Source organism: Myzus persicae, unplaced genomic scaffold (assembly GCF_001856785.1).
Source record: "Myzus persicae strain clone G006 unplaced genomic scaffold, MPER_G0061.0, whole genome shotgun sequence".
Lineage (NCBI taxonomy): Eukaryota > Metazoa > Arthropoda > Insecta > Hemiptera > Aphididae > Myzus > Myzus persicae.
The window spans coordinates 86,888-104,941 of NW_019104216.1; the positions used below are offsets into that span (position 1 = coordinate 86,888).

At 35.1% G+C, this 18,054-nt stretch overlaps 3 protein-coding genes across 3 annotated transcripts in view; 1 reads left to right on the forward strand and 2 right to left on the reverse strand.

Moving 5' to 3' along the window:
• The window catches only part of LOC111040132 (protein 5NUC-like), a 31,915-nt gene extending 24,824 nt beyond the window's left edge, over positions 1–7,091 (reverse strand). Inside the window, exon 1 of the mRNA XM_022323896.1 lies at positions 6,727–7,091. Coding sequence (XP_022179588.1) covers positions 6,727–7,089 — 363 coding nt within the window. The 5' untranslated portion in view covers positions 7,090–7,091. The remainder of the gene's footprint in view (positions 1–6,726) is intronic.
• On the forward strand, positions 2,584–4,535 carry LOC111040134. The gene is made up of 3 exons (XM_022323897.1): positions 2,584–3,218; positions 3,298–3,414; positions 3,502–4,535. The coding sequence occupies exons 1-3, from the start codon at positions 3,155–3,157 to the stop codon at positions 3,651–3,653; spliced, it is 333 nt and encodes a 110-aa protein (XP_022179589.1). The 5' UTR covers positions 2,584–3,154; the 3' UTR covers positions 3,654–4,535.
• A 9,370-nt stretch (positions 7,092–16,461) lies between the features above and the next one.
• LOC111040137 lies at positions 16,462–17,765 on the reverse strand. Its single transcript, XM_022323898.1, has one exon. The coding sequence runs from the start codon at positions 17,610–17,612 to the stop codon at positions 16,554–16,556; it is 1,059 nt and encodes a 352-aa protein (XP_022179590.1). The 5' UTR covers positions 17,613–17,765; the 3' UTR covers positions 16,462–16,553.
• Between the last annotated feature and the right edge of the window lie 289 nt (positions 17,766–18,054).

Consider the following 18,054-nt stretch of genomic DNA (forward strand, 5'->3'; position numbering starts at 1 on the left):
TGCAATGTGGTCGTTTCTTACACGGCAAAATCAACGGGAAATTAAATAAAGACAGAGATCACATACTAAATTATTAAATAAATACAATATAAATATTTAAAGTAAAGGAATAATATTTTATGGTCAGTGATGCCTGACACAACAATGTGCAATTGGCAGCTATTGTTGCAGTAGCCATTTTCAAAGGCATATCATTTAATGTTTTTGAAGTTTAGACAATATGGTGCAAATTCGAAGGGAGTCGATTAAAAATAAATAGCAAACGACGTAAGAAAAAGAAGGTCATCTATTGGAGTTTTCGTGAGTCCTGGGAACAACGATGCAATTCAATTGATATAGGTTCCCAGTATGGATACTATGGTTTAACGAGTTTCAATAAACTACGAAAATTGCATACTTCATTATTTTAAAAAGTTATTTAATAATCATTACGTGTGCAATAGGTAATATATACGTTAATGACCTAAGCCGTTGCCTAAAATATCATCCCCAAGACTATAATAATTATATACCCCATGGCCTTTATATTTTTGTCTTTCAATTCGAAAACACGCACACTTTGAATGTTACCATCCGCCGAATAATTTGCAGCAGAAAAGCGATGATAGTCAGAAGTCTGTTTTCCACGGGTGACAGGACGAGCCTTGCGAAGAAATCTAAACGACTAGAAAATATTATGGTTTTTGAGCGTGTTTGAAAATTCCAGCAATCGAAGTTTGAACACCTGCTGCATCGAAGAAAACCACTAAAAAGGTGAGTGTGATTGGCGAATCACACTGTACGACTTCGAGCTCCGATTGCGACGCATCGCGTACTAAAAGTAAAGACCTATAGATTGAGTGGGGAAAGAGGGGGCCACGGACGGTGAGAAACAGGGGGCCGTGAAAAATCCCAGACGCTCGTTTCCACCTAATTGGCAAAACCGCGTTGAATTTTTCGAAACTAAATTTTTTTTTTTTGCCACCCGCGTAACCCGAAAGAAAACCACCAAACTTTGACTCTTACCGTTTGCGCACAGTTTCGTCGAGACCCGTGATAATTATAATATTGATAAATGAAGTGTAGAACATATTATAATAATACGACAGCACGCGGCACGTGTTTCCTCTGATAGTAATAATTTGTATTTTATTAAAATACCCGGATGACGATTTTGAATTGTTTACAATACATAAATTAACTTTGTTATTAATTTACTATGACAAATGATAATCCTCAGACCGGTCGCACGTGTCCGAAGCCTGATTTCAAGGCTGCTTCGCATTGTCAATAAGTACTTTGTGACGCATATACTTTTGTACATTGCAAATAATGTTATCATTTGAAAAACATTATGTTTGTGATGTGCTAGAGCACGAAAGTTAATCTATGATCCTGCGCTGAGCAAGTTGATTGATTTTAGATTCTGAGCGGAGCGATGAATGTATTGATTTTGCAACGATGTGTGTTTTTATGTTTATTTATTTTGTTGTGTCTATGTCATCACGGTTTCTTACAGTAAAAGTGCTTCGATTTTTTTAAACGGCGACTTTTCCGGCAAGAAAGCGAATCTAGCAGGTGCACTCGGGAGGTCAAAATTTAAAATTCCCAATGGTTTTCAAGAGCGACATGAAAAACAAACGAAAACTCAAGGAAAAACGGGAATTTTTACGCTAAACCAGGTTTTGAAAAAATCGATTTTGTTTTTTGTGTAACGCTAGTGTTCGAGTTTTCTTTACACCATAAAATATTCAAAATATTTTGACTTGTGTTGAACTATTAACAGGCATATTATACAATTTTCGATTTTTATTTGTTTTTTTTTCAAACCTACTAGCTAAAAAATGTTTGCTTGGTCGAAAAATTTGTAAATTTAATACAATGTCCCTCGTAAGTTATTGTTATTGGAAATTAAAAAAAAAGTTGAGTGTAAATTTATAATAATTTTTTATAAGCGTTTAAACTAAGAATTTTGACAAAATTTTTAAAAAACACTAAAATTAGCAAATTATATTTAGTTAGAAATTCGTTAAATTTTTTAGATTCCTTATAAGTTTGCCTACCTTTAACGAACAAAATTTCAGCTGAAAAGTCTAATCAAATTTTTATGAGCGTTTGAAATTGTTATTTTGACAATATTTATCAAATTGAAAATTTTTTAAATTTTAAATTTTTATAGCTAAGAATTGAAAATTCAAAACAAGGTTCCACTAAAACTGTTTTTTCCGTGACTAAGAAATCTAAAAAATATATGAATACAGTTATTTTTTATAGACATTTTAAGTTCAAGTTTGGAAAAAATTGAATATTAACACAAAAATAACGTTTATAATTTTATTGTGATTTGGTTCCAAAACAGCTGAATTTTACATATTTATATTTAATATTTTTCCAGCATCACTGCGAATTCAAGAATAATATTAATATTCAACCTGACGGCTACCGTGTTAACAATAAGTACCTAAACACAATATAAAATATCCTAGACTGACGTACCGTCTCCGCTCAGAATCGAATGATATGATATCATTGAATTCAAATTTAATACCATCCATTACAGCTATCTCCTAAACATCTAATGTACAGCAGAGCGACATCCACTTACCCGCCTTTTTTTTTTTTACCTATGTCAAGTTAATTTAACTATATTTTATTCTTTCGACTAATTTAAAAATTAAATTACTAGGCATTTTACACTTATCAATTGAATCAACTAATACTGTCAACTCGTCTTCTGAATATCTAATGCATACGGTTAAATAAAAACTAATAAAAGATGCACGAAAATCTTGGATAAGTATTGTCCTGCACGAATGTGTCCAATAAGATGCAAGTACGAAGTACCAATTTGCATATAAATAAATAAACAATGGTAACATTATAAATGTTTATTGGTAACAACTAACGGATCGAGGAAACCACAACTGGTAAGTACAATATGTAGTGAAAATAAATACCAAATAACTGTACTGCTAATAATAATGAACAGGCAACGATAATTATATATCATTGGAAATTTTTCAATTGAAGTATTTCGAAATTGAAAATTTCACTCTTCTTGAAATATTTCAATCAGATTATGAAAATCATATATTTTTTCTCTTAGGCGTATTTTGTTGTATAGACGATTAGAAATTGTTATTGATTACACACAGAACATCTATATTGATAATGAATGACCTACGAACCAAGGTTTACGATTATTATTATGATAATTGGTTATAAATTACGTGTAAATGGTAGGTGTTATAATATCGTAATATAATATTGAATTAAATGACTCATTTTGGACCAGTTTTTTATGAGTTGTAAAAACAGATACAATTGCTGATGTTGATGGTCATAGTACAATAGAAGTCCGATCATCCGAACGCCAATCAGCTGGACGTCCAATTAATCGGACGAGAAAAAAAAACGGTGCGGGCCGTTATTCATGCAAGTGTCTCGTAATCGTTTTTAGATTAGATAAAGAATTGATATTATAATATATTATTCTCAATAATATCCGTCATTCCGACGTAGGTACATTAAAAATTCTGAAGCTTTTGGTGCATTGGATTTGGCGTTTAAATGGTCCGAGAGGCAAGAAGAATCGAACACCTGCAGTAACTAACGATTATTTTGTTTCGGTTAAATATATAATGAAATCATTTGTTTATGGTTACGAATTTTAAACTATATTACATATTATATGTGAATAATAAATACATACGTACAATATATTCGTACAATTATATGACTTTTGATATGTCGTACGTCAATCATCCGGATATTTGCTTATCCGGACCACCCTTGACATTAAGTCCGGATAATCGGAGTTTCTGTCCGTACTACTTGTGAAAAATGACCAAAAATAAACAAAAAAAAAAATGAACGTTCAATTTAGCATATAGCTGCAAAAATATTGCCCAACATTTACTTCTAAATCATTATAAATGATAACTGATTAACTGTAGTGATGACGAATTTATTTGGCTCGTGGCGAGAGTCGCGTGCAAACAAATCAAAAACAATATTGCATAAGTATTGCCCGTGTGTATCGTTGTAAGATGTGAGTACCAATTATCATACAAATAAGTAAATAATGGTAACGAAATTTAAGCTTGTAAAACTTATGAAGAATTATTATGGTACAGTTCCGTTGCGTATTCCATTGCATTGCGTTTGCTGTTCGTCGATTTTATAATATTATTCGTATTTACATTTAAAATGCCGAAATCCGGGCAGTTTGTGACTAGCGTATAACCCCAACATTTTTGGTGAGCATAGAGAAAATGTATTTTCGAGCGACGGGTCGGTCTTTTATTGTGAATTATGTGACATTTCAGTATCTGCAGATCGAAAATATATCGTTAAAAACGAGGAGAGCAATTTTTCTGTTTATTTGAACTCGGTGTATTCTAATGAGAGATGTTTCGAGTTTGATAACCCAAAAAAATCATTTACCGCTGAATCGCAATTATAATATACATATATTGATTGCAAGGATCCTGAAACACCGGATAAAAATCAGTTTAATTGGAATTTTTATTTTGTAATATATTATTTTTAACTGTACCGATTATCACTTTCCATTGAAAATAAATTCATTTTTAATGAAATTTTTAAGTGCCATTTTGTGTATTATTATTTCCTGCAATAATGCAATCAATTTTCAAAAAATTGTCGGTGCAATAACCCTAATTATTTTATTATTATGAACAATAATAATATACTTGGTGATTCGTTCGGGACACCCGTTATTCAAAAAGTATTAATGTTTTTGAAAACATTTTTTTTTTTACATTGTTTGAAGTATTGACAAAATAATATAAAAATCAAATTTAGAATGAGTAGCTTATGAGTTATAATTATTTAAAGATTAGGTGAACAGAGTAGTGAAACACAAATTGCGGGGTAACCACTTACCACTCTACTCTGTTCAGTCAAATTTGTATGCTCTTAATTCGTAGACTCCTTGTTGTACTTCGATTTTTAAGGATCGAAATACTTAAAAAGTATCCATCTCTGATATGTGAAATTAAAACCGTATTCTTAATGTTGTCATTCAAAAAAATAAAAAAGCATAAAAAATGTCGAGGATAAAAAATATTAAAATGTTGTTTTGTAACAAAAAAAGAAGCCACGAGGTTCAACATTTTTGTTTTCAAAAACATTTTTTGTTTTTGGAATGATGAGTGTTCAATGATAAAAGAATCATCCGATATAAATTGAAGTGGATGAGATTCATGATTTACATATGAATAGCAAATCAGTAGGTAATTATGAATGTAATTGAGGGCACACTGTCATGTAACTAAAAAGAAAAACGTTGTTGCCTCTTAGAAATTTTCTATTAACTGATAAAAAAGTAAATATATCTACACAATAAAAATGATAATTTAATTGTCGTCTGTACTGATATAAATGTAAATACAACATTTTTCTTAATTAGCTCGTTATAATATGTTCTTATAGGTACTATTTCACGACCTTATAATTGTATAAACGGTTACGAACAAAATGTTTTTCTGGGTAATATGAATATTCAAAATTAAAAACTTGATTGAAAATATTAAAAAATATATGCATACGTTTATTTTTAATCGAAAATAATTTTAAATAAATTTAACCTACTAACTGCAATAAGATGCGTGTTATGAAATTAACTTAACTTTTAAGTTATTAACTCGTCGATGCACAGACATGTGACACGGTAATCGGCAAAATATGTTTCTGGATGATTTGGAAATTGAAAATTAATTTGATTAAGAATAATTAAAAAAAAAAAAAAACAATAGGTTACATTTGAGGAGCAAAAAGAGTGGAGTTAAAGTTTAGTGAACTAAAACACCAAACCGGTTAGTCAAGAAAAGTGTCGAAATCGACTTAACTCCACAGTTCTTAACTCGTTGATGCTCAGCCACGTGTGACCGTGAAAAATATTAAAATATTATTCTGGATGAAGATATGATCGTTCAAAATTAATTTGATTCGGAATAACCAAAACGCAATGGATTAATATTTTAACTTGACAGAGAGGCCAACGAGTCAAGTTAAACTCGATTCGACTAAAACGCCGAACCGGTAAGTCCAGTCGGCATGCGTAGTGTTGCCTTGACTTTTAACTATTATTATTAATTAATTAATTAATTTGTATTTTGATTGGATATTTTGGGATTTTAAAAACAAAATTGCTTATTTTATTACATTTTTTTAAAAAACAATTTAATTTAACGAACTACAAAATGTTACCAGTCAACATAACTAAATCAGAACCATTAGGATTGACTTTGTTCGGATAAATTGAAGTCGTCAACAATACAAGAGAAAAACCCTCAACATGGCTAATGGAAACGTAGGAAAAGAAATTTACGGCAAATTTCAGAACGTAATTGAAAAAAATAAAGGATTTAAAACTTAGGTACGAATTTCAAGTTGCAGTTACAAATTTGAGCAAATGAAAAAAACCATGGTAGCACAGTGTAACGCAAATAATGTAATAAATAATAAATAACAATATAAATTAAAGTAAATAAAACACCGTGCACGTTTGAAAAAATGTATTTTAAATTGTAGTAAAAAAAAATAATGTACAAAAATAACTACCGGGTAGGAAAAATATGATATTTTCGGAATCGTAATACATTTTTTCGTGCATATCTTGGTGTTTTTCATCGACTAAAAATGCCTAAACGCTAAAGTCCTAAACGTATTATTAAATATACAATATTAATATATTGTACTTCCGGTTATAGTGACACGTACCATGGCGTCCACGCCGAGATCGCCGACCAGTTCGGCGGCCGGCTGCCAGCCGAGCACGTCGTAGAACCGCGTGCCCTGGAACGTGTCACCGGCGTACAGGTGGACGACGGCCGACGACGGGGCGCCGTCCGCGGCCACCCCGGCCCGTTCGGCGTCCAGCGCGCCGCGCAACCGGGCGAAACCGCCGTAGCCGCCGGCCGCGCCGCACGGGCCGCCGCGGTCGGCGTGGTCGCGGCAAGTCTCGTCGTAGTTCGAGTGCAAGTCGTTGGTGTGCAAGACGGTCAACCGGAACTCGCCGGGAACGGCCGCCGCCGCCATCGCCGCAGCCGCTTGAAGCAGTCCCAACGCCACGGCCGCGATCATCGTACTGCAGCTGCTCGGCCGCCGACCGTTATCAGAGCCGCCGCNNNNCCACCCCCCTCCCGCCGCCGCCGGCGTGATAACGGATTCGGATTCGTCGAGCGCGTTTCCTACCTCAACGATAATGTCACGCGAACGTGTTCCCGTACGCGACACGGTCGTCCGCTTGTTGATTCGTTGCGAGTCCGGTTAGGTTAGGTTAGCGCTTGAAACCGTCCGAATAAGCGCTTGGAAAAGCGTTGAAAAAACGTCGTCGCGAGCACTCGAACGAGAGCGTTCAAAAAAATATCGAATTCAAGCGAATTAACCTCCGCTTTCGAGATTTTAAGTATGTAAACGGAGAACCAGAAATGTGCCCAACCTGCAGCGGAGAACCTCTCACAGTCAAGCAACTCCTTATCCACTGCCGTATCCATATAGATACCAGAAAAAGTCTAAGATTGCCCGACGACTTCTTTGAAGCCCTCAGCCCTATCCATGACAACACCAACAAAATAATCATATTTTTAAAACAAATTGATATGTAGGTATAATTTAATTTAAGAATCTATTGTATATAACTATACTCTATTATGTTCTAATTACGAATTTTTGTTGCAAGCTAACCTAACCTTAGCAGTTGACGCTGTACCATGAATGAAAAAAAAAAAAAAATGTAAACGATAATTACAAATAATTGAAAAAAAAAATGATTAATCAATTAAATACGCGACAACGCAGATGAGATGAGAATTATTTTTGATTTCAATTCCATCGACAACGACTTTGCGCAGGAGAAAACCATAAAAAAAAACTAGAAAAACTGATGAAAAAAATCAAAAAAAAATCATAAAAACCGGAAATTAGCATTTTTTTAAAAATCGCTGAAAAAAGTAAAAAAAAAACCACTTTCAATTTTCATAATTGAACGTGTTGTAACACGACTACACTTCCATAGTGACCTGCTACGTTTTAAGTCGATTCATAAAAATAACCATTGAGTCTCGAACCCTGGTTACAACACTGTGTATATAGTTGTAGTACAATAATATTTTACGAATTATTATTGATAATACGATAAAAATCATCTGCCGCTTTGCAACTACACTTAGGCACACTCAGCGAATTATGTGAAAAAATATAATTATTTGAAAAAAAGTCCGCGAAGACTCGAATAGGGACGATATCGGCGTCGTAGGTGTGAATGACGTATTATGGTATAAGTCGTGCTGTGAAGAATTAAATGACGAATTTCGGAACAGTAGTTCATTAGCAGTAATTATATAGGGATATCGCTGCTGACGTCGTGACCAAAAAGTACCAGAAATGACCGAATAACATACACCGCACTTAATTGGCATACGACTGTAAAAAATTACCAAACGTTATTTTAAAAGTTGCCAACTTTATCAAAAAAGAACAATTCATTATGGCTTATTGAATGACAAAAAAATCATAACTGATACGCTTTTTTCAGAATTAAATATTTCTTAGTGAAATCCGCATATAACGATGTTTGTTGGTCTTATATTTAAATGTGTAAAATATTATTTGTTTTTAAAGTACTTAATCATGTTTCTTAGATTTTTATTTTATTTTATAATTGTGTATAATATTATTTTTCTTATAATTTATGTACGATTATTCGCTAACGCTAATGATTTGATTGATTGACTATATATCTATATAGCGATGACGAATCCGGATTAGTGGCGAGTGTTGCATGTTTCCCACATAGTACTTGTTGATCTAATATATTCCTATGTACTCCAAAATCCACATGTGGTTCATCGCTACAACACTGCACTATAATAATGATTATGTTTTATTGTGGCGAGTAGAAAACTATTTCCTTCTTATCACCTATTTGATTATTTTTATGGTGTTTAACACTAAAATTCGGTTTTTTTAAACATTTTATACCGAGATTTTTGATTAAAAAAATATTACTTTGCCAAGTGCCAATGAGAGCATTTGATTCAATCGAATATTATTAGCCGTGATTTTGTTGAACGTATTGAACATATGAACATATGTACGACGTAAAAATCAAGATTACTTGTGGCGACGGGAGATCAAATGACGATATAATTTTTATTTTCAGATTAAAAGTCCAAGTCCAAGAAAATCGTAGAAGTTGTGGGTTCCTGCAAAATTTCAGTTATTAAATTCAATTAAAAATTATTTTTTGGTTCAAAAATTGCTTAAAAACTAAAAAATTAAGTTTATTTTTCAAAATGTCCGGGGAATAAAGGCAATTTTTATGACTATTTTTTTGGATTTTTATTAGGGCATTACATTCCCAGCCCTGATAAAATGAAGGCCCGTTTACACGACGACAGTACTGTCATGGTAGCACTACCGTCTTGATAGTAAACGTCAACTATCTAGGTTAGTGCTTCTCAAACTCAGCTCTCCAGAGACCTTCGGATCAGTATATTATTTATTTTGTTTTGACTAGTAAGGTAACTAGTAATAAGGCCTTATTAAAAAAAAAACAATAATTATTTTAAATTGCCAAAACGCAATGGCCTGTTATTTAATAATAATAATACAATTATCATTACATCTTAGAAGTTTATTTCGCTTTAGACTTTATCGACTATAATAAACATGTACAGTTAAGAAAAAAATTATTTTCTATTATTTTGACGATTTTTATGGTAAAAAATATCATACCACATCATACTGGTTTTGCTTAATGTTGGCAACTTTTTCCTCGGTGAACACCTTTTTTGCTCGGGTGAATGTATGATGGTAACTTTTCGAAAACAAAATTTTTTTTTAACTTTCGGGTGCAGGCGAGAGGGGGCTAGCCAATTTTCCATTCATTTTAGGGGGGGGGGTAGGAGTGCTGTTGACAAACAACGTTGAGAAGCACTGATCTAGACTGTGAACCGTGTGTGCTAGTGCTGGATGTACTGCCGTCAAAGTTCACAGCTAATGCCCACTATATAATAATTCATTGTTGTCGAATATCGTTTGCACGACGACAGTTAAGTTTCGTGGCAGTTACTTCCGTGACATTAACTACCGCCGTTTCCTGTCATTGTGTATTCGCGGCTCTACGTATTTTTATATCGCATGCTTCATTCTTCTCTCTCATATTTATTTGTATACTTATTTTCATACAATTACTACACGTCGCATACCCGACGTATGACGACATTGCGATGTCGTTGCGATACTTACAGATTTGCACTTTGCGTCCGGAATAACGTGATACAATGTCAAGTGTAAAATATAATACGATATATTATGGAAACGCGAACGCGTGGTTCGCTTAAAGTAGGGAGGAAAAGAAGTCTGAGTCGGCTTATATTACGACCGCGCGTGACAGGTGGTTCACAACGAGTGTGCACAGAGGTTGCAGGGCGTTATAATGTTGTTATTGTTAATTTATAATGTATCGCGTCTCTGTAGAATATCGATCGCAATAGCAACAGCTATATTCCTCGAATGTAAAGTTTTTTTTTTACAATAATAATATTCTATGGGTTTGAGCGTTTTGAGTTTAGGCACTTCGACCTTCCGAAACCCAAAATTAAGTATCTGCACACAAAAAAACTTGTCGAAATTTTTTTATTCATCGATGTATTTTTCAGATAGTTATTCTGCTTCTGGGTCAGAAGTGTATTATAATAAATAATATTTTCATTGAAAAGTCAAAAGTTTAAACTCTCCGAAAACAACGAATTTTGTCTCCGTTGAGAGAATCACAGGCCGTAGAATATAATTATAATATTACCTACATGACGGATAGAATATCCCACAGAATTAGTTTTCGTCCACAACTATGTAAATATACTCGGTTCCTGACAGCATTTTTAAGTTCCGCATCACCCATTTGAATACACGATGAAGGTTCCACTTATAAATATATTTTCGAGCATGTCATTCGCTCTTGAAAATTGGCCACTTACAGTCGCCAACGAACTATGATAACTACTTGTATACGAGAAACACGAAAGAAAAACGTTTTGGTTTTGGTTTTGTTAGCGAAAATAAATTATCATTAAAATCGAGTAGATTTTGTGATTAGTAGTGGCGGCTATAAAATTAAATAATTTTTTTAAACTATAGAAGAAGAGTGCGCTATATATTATATTCAGATGGTGTGGTCTAAATCTTTTTATTACTATATTGATACTATATTTCGCCAGACTTGGTAATTTTTTAATTTATTTAGAAATATAACCTTTTTAAATCGATATTGTATTTCGCACGCATCATTAATTTAACATTTATAAGACATTAATTTTCTTCTTTTAATTCAATTTAGCCAGTTGTGCACTACGTATCTCACAATAATTGTAAACGTTTCTGGCCGATTAATGTAACCCTAGTTGTAACCGACCATTATTTCGTAATGTAAATGAAAAACTCAAAACTTAACCCACAGTCTCAAATATCAATCCCAGTAAAATAATGCGACCCTCAACTTTGAAGCATCAGTACATTTATGAATTTAGTCCTAAAAAAACACAATTTGGAAACTGTTCTAGTCGAGTCTCGACTTGTATAACACATATTATTCCATTTAAGTTTCGGCTCACTAAACTAGAAAGACGATATTATTAAATTATTAAAAAAACAATGTCAAACAATGAATTAAAAAAAAGGCCAAAGACAATATATTCTGTGAAAGACCATAATATGAACTTATGAATAGTTATACGTAACATTGAGCTTGCTACGAATGATATTAATGCTTTGACAACTATTTACTGGTTTAAATTTAATTAGAAAAAATGTTAACCGTGCCAGGTTTTTTTTAGTTTTGTGACTCAATTCGGATGCAGCCCAAAGCATAACGACTAATTTAAAAAATCACTTTCCACTTTTGACCGCGTACATAATAATAGTTTATTAAAATATATGTTCAACTATACGATTCACCAATCAGGTTTTATCTCCTTAGCACAATTTTGGGACCAAACTACTAAAACGTTGGGCTCTCCCGTCTCGTCCTGTAAAATTGCATTTTTGGCGGTTACGTCGCTTGGCCTTTCCGCAACCATCCGCCACTTATTAATAACATTATTACTACAGTGACATTCGTTAAGTTTTTCGCCCAAGAAAAATATTTAAAACGTGGATTTACATTTTTATTTCATTTTGTGCTTGATTGTTTTTTTTTTTTTTTAAATGGCGACTTAATCCTTTTTTTACGCGAAAAGGTATTTATTTTTTAAAGATAAAGCACGTATTGTGAGTTCTAAAAAAATCTTTAACGTTACTCTGGTTAGATAACGGCGCGAGTACGTCATATGGTCACAGCATTTTATTGGTTACATAAAAAAGACACGTCCCCGCGGTTATCATGCCGTTCGTTCAATGTTTTTTTTTTAAATTTAAAAAATGTTCTTCGGAGAGGGCATTTTCTCAAACATTATTATAACGTTGTATTCTGGAAACGCGGCTGGAGCGAAAACAAGCGATTACCAGACTAGATCGAAAAGTGTCTGATTAAAAAATTAAATTACGACCACGACCACGAACGGCACGAAAAAAGTTTGTACGCTCACCAAAAACACTTCTCGATTTCTGATTATATTTTGTCGTTACATCTCACATTCCATTGTGTCGCAGAAACAGCGGGGCTGCACACGGACAGTCCAAAGCGATCATAATATATTATGACTTCCGGTCCAACTCCGCGGCGTAACATCAAGTCGCGCGAAATCGCGTACTTGTAATTTGTACGCATATTATATATTCGTTTCCGGTGTCATAGTCGCGGCTACCGAGTCGGGGGTGACTTAAACAACTTTTGGCTCTCGTTTTGAATTATTAGTATTAATGCTCGGCTGTTATACGTTAAGCGTGTATGAGTGTGCGACGCGACGTTAGTTGTTTTGAGTACATTTTTATTTCGCTTTTTGTTTTACAATTGTAGTTGTACTTGTGTGTGTGTGTGTGTGTGTGTGTGTGTGTGTTCCGCCCAGTTGCAGTTATGCGCAGAGAGCGCAGCGGCGTTAAAAATAATCGTTTATGACACTCGAACTAAAAGAGAAGTGAGCGATAAAAAAAATGACTTCATCCGATTCCGAGAATTCGTATTAATTTTAAAAAACGATTGTACAGGGGCGGGTCGCGGTAAACATTATTCTTAAAAATAATCTCCAGTCATAATATTATGGGTGGTGTTGATGTTGTTGTAAATGTTCAATAAGAATATATGATCGGGAATTGAACGCGAAATGCACTTCTTTTCGGGAAGTCCCGGGCAGTGCTTTTCGAGTACGAAATCCGATTCGTACATCAGAGAGAACTATTGAAAACTTAAACTTTTATTTTGCGTTTTTTAGAGAATTTTTTATAATTTTTTTGCCGATCATTCTTGTATATGATTTCAATACTTCGATTGTTTTATAATATATATATATATATATATACGTAATCGAGTTTATTTCATAAAGTTTGTGCCTATATATCCGTTTGCTAAACAATTGTTCAAAAAAAAAAACGTTCCAGTCTCGTTTAAGTATACGTTATTGCGATTGAAACGCATTGTTGAATAGTTTTTATGGCATTTGAATCCGGCCCCAAAACATGAGCTTACTGGCCACCCGACACACGTCTGTCAGAGTGTTTTTTTTTTTTTTTTAATAATCCTTCAAGACACCGACTGGGAGCATTTTACTAATCATTACAAACTTTCAAAAGACACGTTTCTGATGAACGATCCTAAATAAAAGAGGGGCAAGTGCGGGGTACCGCTTTGTCGTACATGAGAGGTCGTGTGGGCCACTGTAATGGTTTCAGGGCTTTGAGATCGAATCACATTTTTACGATATTAAGTAGAGTTTTGCTTATCGGTTTTAGTTTTTTCTGATTTTTAAATTAAAAATCACATATTGATTTTATAATTTGACGATTTATATATCGATGTACCTGCACTGTCGATTTGATTGTTTTATGATTTAAATTTTTTTTTTTTTTGATTTATTCACTTGCACTACTTATGGTTTCAATTTCGATTTCTCCCTATGAGCCATTTATAATAGATAAGTACATGTGAGATCGTCATTAAAAAAAAGAATACTTCGTTTGAATAAATCCTACGATTACGTAGAGCCCACGAGTGACACCCGAATTGAAAAAAATATAATAAGTCAAGGCCGAAACGAGTAATTATTATCTAACTGTTAAAAAAAAAAAAGGTGGTCCCACTCTGCTGCACAGTAATCGACGAGCATGTCGTTGTAATGGATGTGTTTTATTTAAATTCAATGATCAATAATTGCATATAAAAACGATTCCGAGCTGAGAAGTTGTGTGTCATCATAACATACTTGTAAACATTAATAGGTAGTTTAAAAAAATGATAAAAATTGAAAACAGCTCATGGTTATAATAAGAGTTAAGATTTTAATGACCTAAAAAATACACAAAAATGTACTAAAAAAAAATATGCAAAAATGACCCAAAAACTCTAAAAAATTAACTTAAAAATGACCAAAAAATGTACCTAGATGACCGAAAAAAACTTAATTTTAAAATTAATATTATTATTAAATATTAATTAATATTTATTCAATTTTTATATTACACAAAAAAGGTAAAAATTTGTTGTAAGAAGTAAATTAAACATATTAATTCTAATTTGAGTTGACTTGTGAGTTGAATTAATCATATTACTTTTCGATTCACACCCATTTTGCCAAATCCCAATTCGACGACAACTCAGTTTGTGACGAATATATGTTTTAAAATATTTTTAATATTATTTTTAAATATAATTTCAACTATCCCGATTCACCGACAAGTGACAATAATTTTATCGAAAACGTGTATGACAGTGATAATATTATAGTATGCTCAATGCTGTCGATCTAAGTGCAGAAGGACTATTTCTATAAGGGTACTATATAGGTACTAATTGAGATTACCTTTATAACACGTATTAAAGAAACTCAAAATAAACTTAAAATAAACAAAAATTGGTTTGAATACACAAAATGAACGTAATATTTGTAAAAATGATCTTTAAAATGCAATAGAATGCAAAATAAAAATTACACATTCTAAATTGTTATATCACGAATTAAATTTATTTTTTGGTTAGAACAGTTAGGTACCACTAAAAGAAAAAAATTCAAAAGTCACTAAAATCTTAACTCTAGTTTTAACGTTTAGGTGAACTTTTTTTTTTTTAATAGAGGCAAAAAAAACTTTTTGTGAATCTTCTATTACTAATTTCTAATTTTAGCTATGAAAAGAAAAACTTTTATTAATTTCTAACTGAAACATAGTGTGCGCCGTGTCGCTCCTACTTTTAACAATCGCGGTTAGCGACAACGACTCGCGCAATGCCGTAGCAGGGAAGAGGAGCGAACTCACAATATATTACCTCGTACAAATCTTATTGATTAGGTTAATGCGTAATGACGCGATATATATATATTTTTACACAATAATAAATATTGTAAACGCCGTGTACAATTTGACACGCGCTACAACCAATAAAAATAATAGTTTGCACAGTAATAATAATTTGAACAATAACTATAACAATAAACAATGGTAATTTTATGATATGACCTGATCGACACCTCGGGGACAGGTCACTGGTCACCACGGTCCTCGCTGGAAATGCGACAGCGTCTTCCTCGTCATCAACCAAAATCGGCACCGGGGCGCAGTTGAACGACGGTCCAGCGTTGACACATATAATGAAATAATTCGGTGGTGTGGGGTGACACAGTCCGTCAAACTTAAACTGTCTTCAAGTTTACGACGGTATAAACGTGCACCAATTATGAGCGTAAATCATAAATAGTTAAGAATAATGACCACGAGGTCTAACCACAGCCACACGAAGCCACGCGAACCGGCGGTACGTGATCCGCCAGGCTCGAGCGTAGGAAAAAGACAACCACAAAAAACGTCCTTGGCACGGGAGCCGTGGACGCCGGCCGGCGTGTGGACGCCGTGGAGGGGGAACGACTCATCGCGAACATTCCGCGCCGAACATGAGACTTGTAAAGCCTTTGGACTTTGGTAGATTCGGCGGGAAGTTCAGCCGTGTTCGAACATTCTCCCCCCTGTGGGCTATGGCTCACACGACGTTGGAAGAACCGGCTGGGAAAATTCCAACGATGAAGGTGGAGGTCCAATGCTCATGGTCAGATGATGTTCGCGTTGTCGATCAGGCCAATGACGAATCTTACATTTGCGTGCAAAATAAAAAATCTACATAATATATAAAAGGAGGAACGTATGGTTCAATTAATAATAAATAATTAGTTGTATAAAGACAACACAAATACATAATAATAGTAAAAAATTAGTACAAAGAATAATACAATAAATAAACAACAAATAATGAAATAATACAATGTTAGGACTCCCCCCGTCCCAACGCCCGGATTGTCGAGGGACGCACATAATTCGTAGCAATAGACTCATACCAGGGAAGAAAGGTGGGGAGCATGGCAGTTCACCGCGATGTGCTGATGACACCAGGCCGAGCAGTACAATGTTCATTCAGTGGGTAACAATACCAATTTAACCACAGGTCGGACAATTTCTCCAGCTTGAGTTAATACACGAGCAACACGGACAATGCCGTCAGCCCCTGGGGTTACCTCCATGACCCGGCCTAGCCGCCACATCAGCGGGGGGCTGTGATTATCAATAATTACCACCATATCATTGACGTTTAAATTAGGAGCATTTTGGGTCCACTTAGACCGCTCCTGAAGAGTGGTCAAATATTCGTTCGACCATCGTCTCCAAAACGCCTGGTGGCATTGGTCAAGTAGTTTCCACCTATCCCGGACATTACGTTTGGCATCAGGGGTAGACCTCGGAGGAACGGCTATTAAAGGCTGGCCTATCAAAAAATGTCCCGGCGTTATGCATTCCAAATCGTGGGGAACTGTGGACGCAGGTGTTAACGGCCTAGAATTAAGTACCGCCTCTATGCGCGTCAATACTGTGGTAAATTCTTCGAACGTAAGAACGTGGTTCCCGATAACTCGAACCAATAGTCGCTTAGTGGACCGCACGGCGGCCTCCCACAATCCCCCGAAATGAGGAGCGCTCGGGGGGTTGAAATGCCACTCAACTATAGAACACGAATTTGCGATAGCAACTTGATTCTCAGGGCTATTTATTAGGTTGTGCAATTGTTTATTTGCCCCGACGAAATTTGTGCCGCAGTCCGAATATATATCGCTAGGTAAGCCCCTTCGGGCGACAAAACGGTCAAAAGCCGCCAAAAACGCCTCGGTAGACAAGTCGGAGACTACTTCCAGGTGTACAGCCTTAACAGCAAAACAGACAAACACGGCTATATAGATTTTGTATATGAAGGCTTTTCGGAGCCCGAGATCTCGCATTTGCAACGGCCCGGCGAAATCGATACCTACACGGGCGAATGGCCTACACCGCTGTACTCGCGCGGCTGGTAAGTTAGCCATTAACGGTTGCACCGGTTGCGCATTCAGCCGCACGCACACGGTACAACGTGACATTACTCCATGCAGCACAGACCTGAGCGCGATTACCCAATATTGCCGCGAAATCAGAGCTGCCATGATTCGCGGTCCCGAATGACAAGTTAGTTTGTGCCACCTTTCGCATAATAACTTGGAGAAATATGACTCTTTTGCCAATAGGACGGGATGTTTACAATCGTATGTTAACAGGGAGTGTTTTAAACGACCCCCTACTCGGATCACCGAATAGGCGTCGACAAAGGGCGATAATTTTGACAGTGATTTCGACGAAATACGATGGCTGTTCGACAGTTCGCGTCGTAGCGCGACAAAATAAACGCGTTGCGACACTCATACTAGCACGCGTGTTGCATCATCGAGCTCGGACTTACATAAATATTCAGGCGGACGGAAACCGGATCTGCCCGTACGACAACAATTAATGAACCGGCGAACACGCGCTATCACCCTGATCATGCGATCGAACGACGAAAAATTACTGAACCATTCGGCGCGCGCATCGTCGACGACAGTAGTGCAA

Coding starts and splice junctions, on each gene's coding strand:
- LOC111040137 (XM_022323898.1), bottom strand. CDS start 17,612: ATGGCAGCTCTGATTTCGCGGCAATATTGGGTAATCGCGCTCAGGTCT.
- LOC111040134 (XM_022323897.1), top strand. CDS start 3,155: ATGACCTACGAACCAAGGTTTACGATTATTATTATGATAATTGGTTAT. Junction 3,219..3,297: donor TTATAAATTACGTGTAAATG/GTAGGTGTTATA, acceptor TTGTAAAAACAG/ATACAATTGCTGATGTTGAT. Junction 3,415..3,501: donor CGGTGCGGGCCGTTATTCAT/GCAAGTGTCTCG, acceptor ATTCCGACGTAG/GTACATTAAAAATTCTGAAG.